This window comes from Amblyomma mixtum, chromosome 8 (genome assembly GCF_055824585.1).
Source record: "Amblyomma mixtum isolate Tamu chromosome 8, ASM5582458v1, whole genome shotgun sequence".
Classification (NCBI taxonomy): domain Eukaryota; kingdom Metazoa; phylum Arthropoda; class Arachnida; order Ixodida; family Ixodidae; genus Amblyomma; species Amblyomma mixtum.
This window is the reverse complement of record NC_143019.1, coordinates 74,521,280-74,535,607: the sequence shown is the minus strand read 5'-3', so window position 1 is coordinate 74,535,607 and position 14,328 is coordinate 74,521,280. Positions and strand designations below refer to the sequence as shown.

Genomic DNA, 14,328 nt, shown 5'->3' with positions numbered 1-14,328 from the left:
CTGTTCCGTGTTAATTTTGCTCACTTCTTTTTATCCTGCCTCAGTTGTTCTATAGTTTTGTATGAATTGTGCTTTCTTTATTTTTCTTGTTATCAACTGCCCTTCCCCTCTGAAATGTACTCTGTACCCTGAGGGTATCACAAATAAATAAATAAATATAAATGCGCCGTTTCCTTTCCCGGCAGTCTGCAGCTTAGCGGAATCAGCCTGCATCCCATATATGTGGGCATTCTACGACCGGGGCATCATCCCGGACGACGCTGTGCCCGGAGGTGAAGAACACGGTGCGACCACCTACATTGGCCGGGCGGAACACGAAAAAGATGTCATTCCCGGGAAGGTGGTGCCTGGTGACGGCTGCTGCTACGTTCCTTACGCCGGCCGCGAGTACCGCCACGAAATATTCCAAGTAAGGAAACTGTCGGAGTGGTGCGCACGGGTAGACAAATTATGAAATGGGCCAAAAAATTTTCATTTAGGAATCGAATTAACTTTTACGTACGAGTCAAAATGTAGCACGGGAATCATGCGCCTTGAGAGGAAATCTGCTGCGAAAAATACTGGTACGTCAGCTTAGCCCAAACACATTGGAAGCTTTCACTACTGAATGCTGTTGAATTATTAAGTTTCATACTGGTCATTACTACATACACTTCCAGGAATAAAACAGTACAATTCGAAGTAAACATTCTTTGAGGGCAAGCTGTGACTGCTGTTTATGAAATTGTGCCATTCAAAATACAAAAGCTTTTCTTATTACAAGCAGGCATGGCGGCTCATCAGTCTCTCTGCAAAGAGTTTTCACCTGAGCCATGCACTACCCATAGCCTTAAGCTTACAATGCACCTGCAAGGTGAAAGATTATTCATCGCGAGCGTTGTGTGCTCCTCGAGGCACCCAGAGAGATCAGAGGGGCATTCATTATAGCTTCACCCAGCGGGAGGCTAAATGAGACATAATGCGATCTCCTCTCCAAACCTGATCCTTCGTGACACTCTCACTGCCCAACACGTACACATTCTATGTTATCTACTAAAATTCCCCGACTGCAACCAGCGACTATATAACCAACCCTTATGTGTAGCCTTCATAGATTACGATAAAACATTTGACTGAATGTAAACCTCACCAGACATGCAGGCATTCCGGAACCACGGTGTCGAAGAAACATATGTAAAAATACTGTAAAATATATTAAAGCGGCTGCGTAGCCACCGTAGTCTTCATACAGTCATTAATAAAATCCCAATAAATAATGGTATCTGGCAGGCAGACGTGGTCTCTGCAATGCTAATCGCCGTGCATTTTCAGGAGCCATGCAGAGACATGAAATGGGAAGAGTTCGGGATAACAGTTAGTGGAGAATACCTTTGTAATCTCTCGATTTGCTGGTGTCATTGCTTTGCTGAGTAACTCAGGGAACAAATTGTAAAGCATGATGTATGATATATGCAAGAAAAGCAAAACAGCATGTTTAAAAATAACAAGCAGAAACTAACATAATATTCGGGAGTCTTACAAGAAAGCAACACTGCGGAAAGTAATAAAGAGGTGTAGGTGGCATGGGAATTATCTATTTAGGCCAAGCAGTGACCGCAGATCCAGACCACCGGAGTGAACTCACGACAAGAAAAGAATTCTGTTTCTCTGTTTTTCTGTTTTGCGGGATGCTGGTACCAACAGTATCGTGGTGCGTAGGGACCTGGCTCTCGAAGCGGCTTTTACTGGTGATATATACTCTGCTCCTGGCGGATGGCAGCAGTTTGGAGGTCCCTGAGGCGGAGGTGCTGAACTCGTCGCCATATTTTTCGGTTAAGTCCATCGCTCGGTGCTTGTAGACTCCACTGTACGACGTCATCATTGGAAATGTACCAGGCGCCCAGGATACCTTTTCCATCAATCGGATGGTGCCACCGAGACATCTGACTGTCACGAATTGGATAGCAGAGACTGAAGGCTCTGCCATGCTGGGGACGGCGAAGGCTCCTATGGCGTGCAGGGACGGGTTCATCAACGCGTTGGAGGTGTCGAGACCCACGTTCCGAAAGAAACAAGAGCAGGACGCATAATTGGATGCGTGCCGGAACAAAGTCAGCGAGTCTTATCCTGGCAAGAACAACACCGCCTATACGTTTCACTTCGAAGACGGGATTCGAAGACGGGAAGAAAAAGAAATTGGCATGGGCCGATAACAGATGCCAAGGCGAGTTAAGCGTTGTTCGCTAAAATGTAAAAGACTGGATTTTTGCAGAACGCAAGTATAACGGGGGGGACAGGACGGGGGGGGGGGGGGGGGGGGGCAGTGGGCCGGTGAGTTTAGAGAGTTTGCTGGGATAAGGTGGCCGCATCTGGCGTGGTATCGGGTTAGTTGAAAATGTGTGGGACAAGTCTTTTTGCGGCACTGGTCGTAGTAACGATGATGATCATGAACAAGCGTTTTTGCACAGGACCACGGCTAACTGCAACATTTCCATACTTTGATCACTTGCATTACTTTCCACATCAGACCGTTGTATATTTTACCGTAAATTTGGTCCTCTGTCGTTGCTCACTCAGATATACCCGCAACTTTCAAGAGTGTGTGGTAAGCGACCCGGCGATTGTGTGGTTGCCGACCGAACCTCCCTACTGGCCGCGTATCACGGCCAACGGTAAGGTCCGGTCGTCCTCTGTTGACACAGTGCTGCGGGGCACCTCACCATTGGCTCATTTTGTAGCCAATGGTGGGGACCGGTCACCAGCCATTCAATGGTCGGGTCGCTTCCTACGGACGCCTGAAAGTCGTAAGTACATCGGAGTTACCAATCACAGAGGACCAAAAGAACGTGATGGAAGATCTTAAATGGTCAGCTTACGTCATACGGCCCCTGCAGCCAATATAATTTAGCCGGTACTCGCAATAAGTGTGCACAAATGTGACAAGCTCCACTTTTTATTTAACACCGTACCTGACGTATCAACAACTTCCTTCCTTCCTTGCTTCCAGAGGCTTCACCATGTCGATGCTATATAACGTATTTCGTATCTCTCCTTGACAGGTGCTGACTTTTCGCGGCCTTTCATTTGAGTGGACTCAAGATTCTGACGGTTATGTGCCTGAAGAAGCCATCAAAGGGGGCAGAGCCTCTTCTGGAGAGCCACTCTACATCGGCCGAGCTCAGCACGAAGGAATGCTGATCGTGGGAAAAATACAGCGATCCCGCGGATGTCTTTACATCTCCTATAGACGCCGCGAATACTGCTACACAGACTATGAGGTTCTGGTCGAGAAGTCTTCGTCTGCGGGTGCCAAAAATGCAATGCCTCCTCGTGTGTCGCATAAAAGAAAAGAGCCACTGAGGTGTATGCCTTAGGAAGAAAATTTGTTTCCATATAAATAATCATACTGGTTATTTACTGGTGGAGTTTCCCCACATGTTCTTATTTCTGTAGCTTCTTAAAGAAGCCAAAGATAAGTCATTAAGGAATCAATGGATCTGAGTTAAAACATTGTGGTTCCTCAAACTCTCTACGTATCCTATTCCAGAAATCCTTCAAAAGAATGGATGGCGCGGCTGCAAATGTGCGAGGTGCAAATTGTGCATTTAAATGCCACTTACTCTGCATCTATATCGATGAATTTGGCGTTTATTGCTCGGCTGGCTTTTGCATTTCCAGGAAACCGTATAACTGCAAAAGATCATTCACTGCATCCTGCTCCAGCTTATACACACGATAAAAATTTGGGGATAATTTGGTTTTATGTGGTCTAATGTTCCACAACGACTCAGGTTATGAGGGACACCGTAATCGAGGAAACTTTATAATTTAGATCACCTTGGGATCTTTGAAGTGCGCAGGCAGTGCACAGCACACCGGCCTCTAGAATTTCACCTCCATCAAAATGCGGCCTCCTCAGCTGGGATCGAACGTGCGTCTTTCGAGTCAGATGCCAGGCACGCTGACACTCAGCCAACGCTGCGGCTTCAAATTTTGATGGATAATACGCGTGCTATCACGCTAAGTATGACCTACACTGCGCTAGTGTAGCCCGGGTGCTCGCGCGGTGTAGCTCATACTGAGCGCGATAGTACATAGGTAACCTGCAGCCAGCTCGATAACCGCCACCTCGCTAAGATATAAAGGGGCAGAATTTTTCAGTGTGCCTGTGGATCCGGTAAATAGCACAACTGCTCGGACTGCTATTATACATCCTGGACATGCAAAACCAAATATCCCATCGCCTCCTGTTCATCGCAAATACACTTTATATAAAGGAGTCATATGGCATTTTGTTATTATTACTGCATGAAAATCAATGGTTTTTCTTCCATAAACCTCCCCCCTGAGCCTGTTCCCCGGTTGTAGGGGCGCTGATGGTGGCAGATACATTTTTTTTTTGCAAAAATTTACTTGCCTCAGGTCCGCTTTTTTATTTTTTAGAGCGAAAGCTGTAATTCAAGGCAAAAGCTGCAAAAGCCGAGCCACCGCTGAAGCCTTGCGCTTGACCGCAAATAAATGAAATAAAATTTTCCGCCACTAGGATTCGAAAAGTTCAGCTTCACTGGCCACTGTATGAGAGCGCTATGCAGTCGCTGCACTTTTATTGCGAAAGCAATACTGCTAGCACTTTTCTGCCGTCGGTGGAGGTCGTTCCTTCGCTCCGGCGCAGCTGCGGCGCACGACCACGTGACAGCGTGACGTCACGACCAGAGGAGACCAGGGGCCCCAACTCGTCTCTTCGGCCGTAGTCGTTCCTTCGCTCGGCGCGGCGGCTACCCCGTGACGGCCTCCTCGGCCCGCCGCGTGAGGGCGCTCGCTAGGAGAGGATTTATTAATTAGTTTAACTAAGTCAATTAATTAATTCAATAAATAGATTACTTCATATAATTATATTTAATTTTACTTAATGCCGAAGAAGAATCTATGAGTAGTGCGGAAAGATATAATCACAAGAGAAGAAAACACCGTGCGGAAGAAACACCGGAACAGCAAGAAGAGCGGCTTGCTAAAAGAAGATTGCAGTATACAGCCAAGAAGAAAGAGCAGAGCATTGTGGTGATTCGAGAAGGTGACATCGTGGCTCAGCGACGTGAAGAACAAGAGATAAGAGTTTGCGAGTTCGAGTCTGCTACGCGTGAATTCGAGAAACAAAACTACCAGCAGAACCAAGCGCAGCCAGGTGTTATTGCTTTCGCAATCAGCCAGGCTTAACCAAGCTAAGCCTTCAGCCAATTTTTTTTGTTATGACATGCAAACCAAATCCGCTGAGCTACCAAATGTTTTCATACACACATAATATTCAGCGATGCAATGACACATTTTCTTGTCTTCGTACACTCCACTCCACCAGCATATCAATATTGCGGTAGACATACACATGCGTCAAGAACCGGCAACCATTCAGGTGGCCTGTCCTGCACAGCATAAACCCCTTGCACCAAGGTGCACTGATCACTGAACAGAGATTTGGATGAAAAAGGTGGTCCTGCGTGTCGATCTGTCATACGGCTCTTCTACGGGCTAAAAAATTAACTGCGGTTCATGTACTGCTGACCCTCGTTAGAGAGCGAAAGCTACGGCGTATCGGGCAGCTATAAGCTGCTTGGAGACTGTAACGTTGACTGCGTTCCGGACACTGGATAGGCAGCACACCCACAATGTAACCCTGGAAGGTGGCAGTTATTGGTTGATCGCGAGAGTTTGCTCACCCAATGAACGCTGCGGCCTATTGCAGCAGTGCCGCTTGTCTGCCACAACTTCGTCAGCGCTAGAGCATGCAGCCCACATCTCTCTCTCTCATCACCCCACGTACTTATAAGCGTGATTCAGGCGTCTACTCACCCACGGAGCTAGTTATGCACACTTCCTTTCCTTAAAATCATCGGAGTGTAAAACGTTGTTACCCTGTAGCGCCACCGTATCGGCACGCGGAAGAGAACGAAGCGGTGGGCACGCGGAGGACAACGCTGGCTCGCGCAGAGAACGCTCTGGGCTTCGGCCTCGCCGAACGCTGCCGCCGCTGCTCTGTCGCTACAACCCCACGTACCTATAAGCGCGATTCAGGCGTCCATCGACCCAGGTACCAGGGAGCCAGTTATGCGCACTTCCTTTCCTTATAATCATCGCATTGTAAAGCGTTTTCAACCCCAACGAAAACGACAATGAACACAATGAACGCCGAAGGCCTATGGCTTCAGTTCCGCGTTTCTTGCCTCTTCCCTCCACATCCTTTCCCTCTGCCCGGCGGACCCTCCCCCGCGGGACCTAGAGAACCTCAAGACCTGGAAGGACTGGGAGACCCTGCTGCGCTCGGAGGACCCGGCCGTGCAGACCATCGCCACCGGCCGGGCTGCCAGTGTTATGGACCTTAGGAACATAAACACTTGAGTGCAGTGGGGTCGTGCGGGGGCCCTGGGGTATGCCCCGAATTCCTTGTACAATAAAGTTTTCTCTCTCTCTTGTCAGTGCCAACGCATGCAGCGCACATCTGTCACCACCGCCACGTAGCTTAGCTCCCGATCCATTGATTTCGTAGCTCAAACCGCTACTAAAGTGTCTTCTGTCCGAGGCGGCCAGTTATGCGCATTTCCTTTGCTTTCGAAGCTCAAGGTCATTTGGAGGCGAAAACTAGCCACCTGGCGATCAAAGCACGAGGTCCCGTTGTGAAGCTTTCGTTTTCATCCGTTCTCGACCGCAAAAACAGAACCGGTACGAACTAACCGAGAGGACACTAGAGGATAATCTCTGACCTAGTAATTTCTTGAATCTTACAGTGTTAACCAAGTTTTCCGTGGAACCATTCACCCTAAGGATACTGCGCCTTGATACTGATGTACCGCAGTCAACTGGAGACCACGAAGATACCCCAACCCCATTAACAGCTATATTCAAGCCAGTTGCTGAATGAGAATGGGCCCGCATAAAACAGCACCGCTGTTGTAGCAGCGCTCATCATTTGTAGACATCCAGGACCAAAATACTTGCCCACTGACATCTGTGCAGAAACCCCGTATAGCATGATGCGGACTGAAGTCCCTCCGCAAGAACCAAGCTGTTGTGATTGCCGAGTAAAGCTACCAAGCTATCGGTCCTATGGACGCCAGCGGAAAAGTAGATATTCGCAAATGTTGGCGCGCTACAAGGATATTGACTACAAGGATCGCACAGACCGGGCGCATAACTTTTGTGCCACATTTGCACAATGATTAAATTTCGTTGAAATTAATATTGACAAGCCCCCCCCCCCCATGCCGTTCGTGCGATATCAGTTCTAAACACAAGGAAATTCTTAAAAGGACACTGAGGAGAAATTGAAGTTGGCTTGTATCGACAGAATACCAGCTCCTCATTACAAAAAGAACCAAAATACAGGTATCACCGCCACAGGCCAAACTCGCAAGTACAAGGGTGATGACGTCATAGGACAATACAGTGTTGCTAGAACCAATGGTTCTAGCAACACTAGAACACGAGAAGCCACGAATCAGTGGGGCGCAGCCAATGCCTGCGCAAATCTCCTTGACGTCGCCAGATGGCGACACGTACCCGGCAGCTACGCGCGCGCCTGCAGCATCGGGACCAATCAGCGCCTGCTCACCGGCCGTAGGGGGCTCCCGGTATTCCGCTAAGGGTAACAAGGTGCACGGTATGCTAAACGTGTCTATTGGCTAGAACTTCATTGACGACTTCGTCAACGGCATCCATCGTAACGCTGGCAAAACGCCGGTGCAAACGTAAAGGAAGCGATGGTAGCGACGGCCGCAATAGCCGACAGATGCCTTCAGCGTGCGGCCGGCGGTAGCTTTCTTTTCGGCTGCTGCCAGGCCGTACTGCTGGCCGCCAGAAATCACGGAGTCTGCGTTACGTCATGTGCACGTCACTTAGTCCTGTGTCGTCATAAGAGAATCCAAAGTTTGAATCAGAGTGGCGGGAAAAACTTTTTCAACTTCGAATCCAAATTTCTTAGAAATAAATGCCCCTTTCGCTTCCGGCTAAGTGGCAACAAAGCCATGAAATGCCGAACTATCGGGTTTTGCTGTAAAGAAAATATCAATAGAGCTCTCCTCACTGTCCCTTTAAGTGAGAAGGGCCGATTAGAAGAGAGCCTGGTTTCCTTAAGTAATGTCTGCACTATGCGTAAGCATCAGCTGCGGCAAATCATGGAAGGAAGATGCGATGGCGCGGCAATTTCTTGGGAGGACTTTTAATTCCGCCAGGGTTATTCTTTTAGAAATCAGGCGGCATCAGCCTCTTCCAGCACGTCAGACTTCTTCGTGATACCTGATGAACCTTTTTTAGTCTTTAGAAGAATATGATGAGGGACGAAGCGTGACGCTTCTGAGTTGGACATGACGCGTCTAGGTCAGAGTGGCAAATATTAGCGAAAGGGAGTGTTTCAGTGTCAGTCGTCAATGCTGGTGTTGACGGAATAGTAGTAGATGGTTGGGCTGAGTCAACAGCTACATAGAGTAAGTACTTGTTGACGGTTTTTGGCTACTCAAAGCAGATGAAGGAACCTGAGCTGGCATCACCTGTGACAGGGCGTCGCTAAACGTGCTGATCTTATGATCGCGCACGCCAGCAAGAGCCTTCTCCACAGCAGCAACAAATGACTTTGTCAAGCAGGCTTCATCAGTACCGGTTGCGTGGACAATACCTGTATAGGAGTGGCTTTTTCTATCTAGCAGGGCATATGCATCTGCTCGCGAGCACCTGGCTCTCTGAATAATATCTAGAAGAGTCTGCTCAGCTGCACGCGTCTTACATAAGAGATCGTCAGATTTGTGAGCACAACGGCAACTGTAGCAGCTAGCTGAATCAGAATGGGAGGAATGTGATGGGTGATCTTCACCCCAAATGCGACAGCGCGTCCCCGATTTACATCACCTGCTGCTGCGGCCAAACCGCCAGCAGCTCCTACACTGCAATGGTCGTGGCTTCAGTGGGGCTTGGCCATAGACAATAGGCTACACTGTGAGTTCGTATGAGCAAGAGGACTCAGCAAAAGCCACAATTACTGATTCTAAGACCACACCAGAACCACTAGCCTCCCTGATACAGCGAAAAGGAACACAATGCCAGTTCCGTCATCTTGGAAATCCACCAGAATTTATTGGGGTGTTGCTTAAGGATAGACATCGCGGATAACACCTTTTGTGCCGGCAAGCTTTTCAGGAATGAACGGCTTGACAGGCGATGAGGCGAAAGACGTGCACCGGAGTAAGTCCGCGATACAATCTATATCTGGAGACTTGTGCACAATGCCCCTCCTGCCGTACAGTCTTCTGAAATTTTCACGTGCCGACTGTTCGCAATCTTCAGCTGCTCCTGAATGATTTGAGAGTTTTTCTTTTTAACGGCATAGTTGTGTTCCCTACCATAACCATAATTTCCCTCTCTCTGCCGGCACATAGAACGAACTTCCCAGACAAGGTAACAGGTAAAATACAAAGGTTTAATTACATGAAGAAAGTAAGACAAGAAGGTAAAGTAGGGAGACAAGGTTACAAGATTGAAGAAAAAGCCTCTTTTTTCCATGCCGAACAGCGGCTTAAATAGGGTGTCCTGTCCCCCAGGTCCCTAGTTGGGGAATTTAGTTAATCAAGCATGCGTCCAATCACTGTGAACTGGGTCACGTGTCCATTGTAGTGGTCCGCCCACAAGGACGTCCCCCAGTTCACCCTCGCCACTTCTTCGAAGATGCTGTCCGGCCGATCCCTCGCGGCAACGATGACAAGCCGTTGAGTTCGAGCCATTCGTCAGCCGAAACACGAGTCTGACGCCTGCACTTCACAGCGAGCCGCGGGGACGGAGGGCCGGCGTCGCACTTGCGCCGAAAGGTTCCAGGAAGACCGGAAGCCGTTACCGAAGCGCGAGCACGCCAGCACCCGCGCTGGCCACAAACAACACAGAACAGCCGCCGACACACCATGCCGTTGCGTTTCGTTTGGGTTCGGCACCGCTAATGGGAGTTGAGCCGTTCCCGTGCAGCGGATGTCCCCCCATAAACCACCAGGGGGTCCCCTTGTTGACGCCGCTCCCTGCTTTCGGGGTGCCGGGGCCGCCACGCCGACGCCTCTCCGAAGTCCTGTCTATTGACAGTTTCCAGATGTCTGGAGATTCTTTGTAGACCGGCGTTACGCGTCTTTAACACATACGGCACCAAGGGGCCGTCCCGATGCTTCGGCGCTTTAGCGGAAGGAGTCGAGCGTAACACCTCCGCACCAACTGTGTTGCATGGTTTTCCTAGCGTGCAACACAACACACCAGAATAGCTCGACAAGCCCGAGCCCCGGCGGCCGGGAGTTCCCGATGGCCTCCCGCGCCGCGTGCAAAGTCAAAGCCTTCTCCCACTTATCTCCCAATACCGCAAAAAAAAAAGAGAGAGAGAGAGAGAATGAAAAAAAAAGAACTACCTGACCCCTCCCCCGTACACACAGAGATCCCGCTGGAGATTAGCCGGCACCCACAAGCCTTGACATGGCGTCGGCGTTGGCATTTTGGACCCCCTTTTTTTGTGTTCTATTGTGAGGTTGTACTTTTGCAGAGCCAACGACCATCGAGTGAGCTTAGCACCATGTGGACTGCAAAGGGTGAGGTAGCGAAGAGGGTTATGGTCGGTGATCCTCGCACCTTAGTGCCGAACACCCACTCCTCGAGTTTCTCTAGTGCCCAAATGATGGCATAAGCCTCCTTTTCAATGGTGGCCCAACGGGACTGGGCCGGACTCAGTTTCCTGCTCAGGAAGGCTACGGGGCACTCCCTACCCTCCTCGTCGAGTTGCGCTAGGCACGCGCCGACGGCGAAGTCGGACGCGTCTGTGGCGAGGACATAGTCTCGCGTGGGATCTGGCGCGCGTAGCGCTGTCGCGGACTTTAGCCTAGCCTTGACCTCGTCGAATGCCCTTTGGGCCTAGCTTTGCAAGGAGCTCCTGAGTCAACTTAGCTGTGAAATTTGTGCCCTGATCGCAGCAGATCGTCTCTGGGACACCTAGTTGCGCAAATATTTCTAGTAACCCGTCGCAAGTAGCCCTCGCAGTCAAGGCCTTCAAACATATTACTTCTGGCCACCTTGAATGGACGTCCACTACACATAAAGCATAACGGTGTCCTCTAGCGGAAGGCGGCTCGAGCGGGCCTACAGAGTCCGTGTTTACCACTTGGAATGCGACGCCCGGTCTAGCTAAAGGTGAGATCGGCACGCGGTCCTGTGTTCGCATAGGGGCTCTCATCTGACAATCATGGCACGTGCGGCAGTGCTGCTTCACATCGCGGGCTACCCCTGGCCAGTAGAATGACGCCTTAATGCGCTGTAGAGTTTTCCGCTCGCCAAGGTGTCCTGCCCATGCGGAATCATGGGCCATTTCTAGGACTTCCCTGCGGCGTTCTGATGGCAGAACGAGCTGGCAGCACTCGTGCCCGGCGACGTGCTCTCGGTGATAAAGCAGCTCGTCGCGCACGAGCATGCCGTGCGTGCCCTCCTTCGCCTGTGCCCATGCTTCTCTCAGCGTTTCGTCCATCCGTTGCGCCTCGCGGAACGTCTGCCGCGTCGTTTGCGCTGCCTCTTGCGAGGTGCTCTCGACGGTCACCTCGCATGTGCGCACTACTTCCCCGCTCTCGTTCTCGTACGATTCCTGCCCTGGGTCTAAGTTCTCATCTTCGCCTTCAGGCTCGCAGATAGGTGGTACTGCCACTCTGTCCTCCAAGAGCTGCTCGTAATCATTAGGGGTTATCAGCGCGTCTATGCCCTTTGCCAACTTGTCGGTGATTGCGCACAGTATGCCCTTCTCCGAGGGGTAAAATGAGATACCTGGAGCGCCCTCCGTAGTCGACATCGGCACGTATGCTAGCTCGGCAACTACTTGCTCTCCAAACGCGCCTGTCAGTTTGATAGTCGACCCTGCGCTGTCGTACCTTGGGCATAGTGATTTGCGAATGACGGTCAAGTCCGCCCCGGAGTCTATTCGCGCGTCGAAAGTTTGACCTGCACTCTTTAGCGTAACCGTGCTGGCCCCGCCGACTTCTGTTACTCGCACTGGCGCGTCCCCCGCCTCAAGTGGCGCGGCTACCCGAGCAACGACCTCTCTGTTCTCACTACGATTTTTCTTTGTCGCCTCCCTCGCTGATAATGCGCCCTGCGGGCATTCCTTTGCTACGTGCCCGTAGCTGTAGCAATTAAAACATTGTTTCCTGCGCCGCGAATGGGGGCTAGCGTTTTCTGAAGGCCGTGCTGTCGGTGTCCCTTCAGCTTTCTGTTTTTCGTTCGCACTTGATGTCCTTCCCGCTGTTACTCTGCACCTGACACTCTCCTCGAATGCCTGTGCTATCGTAGCAACATCTTCGGGTTTAAGGAATCCTCGCTTTTGGCTTTGATTTAGCACAATGTGTGCTCTTGCGTCTGCGCTGAGACAATCCTTCAGACGGTCTGAGACTACTAGCTGTTTAATTTTCTCCAACGAGTTTGCTTCACTGCTTTCGACATAGTACTCCCAATAATTCTCTAATCTGACCGCGAATTGCTCCCACGACTCTTCCGGTCTCCTGCTGGATGTTTGGAAAAGGCGTTTGTACTCCGCAGCTGATAATCTGAGTCCCTGCAAAATTTTGCTTTTTAGAATGGCGTACTCTCGCCTTTCATCTGAAGACAGACGTGTAAGGAGTCCCCGCGCCCTCTCACTGAGTCGCGGCAACACAAGTCCGGCCCACCACTCTGTTGGTACATCGTAGGATTCCAATGTTGCCTCGATGTCTTCGAACCAACCCGGCACTAGTGCTTCTTCAGTAGGCATTGTCGCGAGTACCCCCTTCAACAGGCTAGCAAATTTTAGTTTCCGGTCCTCCTCCGACCGCGTATCCGCACCTGAGCAGCTGCTCCGCTCGACGGACGCGACTCCACTTTGCGATTGTAAACGTACTGTTTCTAGGACCTTTTCAGCAATTTTCAATTGTAACTCCAGCAGCCTTTCTTGCTGCTCCGACGCCGTCTGTGGCGAGGCGTTACTACGGCCTTCTACCATTTCGCTTGTTAGCGCCGGCACCTCTCCTCCTTCCCCATCTACACCCAAGTTCGCCATTATGGTTTCTTTAGCGATGTCACTCCTCAAAACCCAAGGCTTTGACATTACACGCAAGCACAAGAAACCAAACGGGTACTCGCCTAGCTACCGAAGCGTCGCTGTCGGTGCCCCGGCTGGGTCAGATGAGCCTGGAGGTCTGGTGGGTCTCCTTGGTAGCCTGGTCGCTCCCTCCGCCACTCTCGTCGTCGTTGTCGCTTGTCCCCGGTGAAGTTCTTCCGCTCAGCCTAAGCAGGATCCTGCCGACTGCGCCAGTTGTGTTCCCTACCATAACCATAATTTCCCTCTCTCTGCCGGCACATAGAACGAACTTCCCAGACAAGGTAACAGGTAAAATACAAAGGTTTAATTACATGAAGAAAGTAAGACAAGAAGGTAAAGTAGGGAGACAAGGTTACAAGATTGAAGAAAAAGCCTCTTTTTTCCATGCCGAACAGCGGCTTAAATAGGGTGTCCTGTCCCCCAGGTCCCTAGTTGGGGAATTTAGTTAATCAAGCATGCGTCCAATCACTGTGAACTGGGTCACGTGTCCATTGTAGTGGTCCGCCCACAAGGACGTCCCCCAGTTCACCCTCGCCACTTCTTCGAAGATGCTGTCCGGCCGATCCCTCGCGGCAACGATGACAAGCCGTTGAGTTCGAGCCATTCGTCAGCCGAAACACGAGTCTGACGCCTGCACTTCACAGCGAGCCGCGGGGACGGAGGGCCGGCGTCGCACTTGCGCCGAAAGGTTCCAGGAAGACCGGAAGCCGTTACCGAAGCGCGAGCACGCCAGCACCCGCGCTGGCCACAAACAACACAGAACAGCCGCCGACACACCATGCCGTTGCGTTTCGTTTGGGTTCGGCACCGCTAATGGGAGTTGAGCCGTTCCCGTGCAGCGGATGTCCCCCCATAAACCACCAGGGGGTCCCCTTGTTGACGCCGCTCCCTGCTTTCGGGGTGCCGGGGCCGCCACGCCGACGCCTCTCCGAAGTCCTGTCTATTGACAGTTTCCAGATGTCTGGAGATTCTTTGTAGACCGGCGTTACGCGTCTTTAACACATACGGCACCAAGGGGCCGTCCCGATGCTTCGGCGCTTTAGCGGAAGGAGTCGAGCGTAACAGGCATCATCTCCAATAGGGACCAACACCACAGGGATCACCTTGACATCATTTTTAATAAATGACTGCAAAGTGAAGTTTTGAGCCAGCAGACTGGCTAACCAGTATGCCGGACCTCCGCGTGGGGAGATCAGAGCCATAGTGTACAGCCTACAGACGGATCAGCCTTG

General features: G+C 50.9%; 1 protein-coding gene across 1 annotated transcript; it reads left to right on the top strand.

The window, feature by feature from the left end:
* The first annotated feature begins 205 nt into the window (after positions 1 to 205).
* Positions 206 to 3,512, top strand: LOC149333022 (pfs47 receptor-like). The gene is made up of 2 exons (XM_089555960.1): positions 206 to 409; positions 3,039 to 3,512. The coding sequence occupies exons 1-2, from the start codon at positions 221 to 223 to the stop codon at positions 3,351 to 3,353; spliced, it is 504 nt and encodes a 167-aa protein (XP_089412086.1). The 5' UTR covers positions 206 to 220; the 3' UTR covers positions 3,354 to 3,512.
* The last annotated feature ends 10,816 nt before the right edge of the window (positions 3,513 to 14,328 follow it).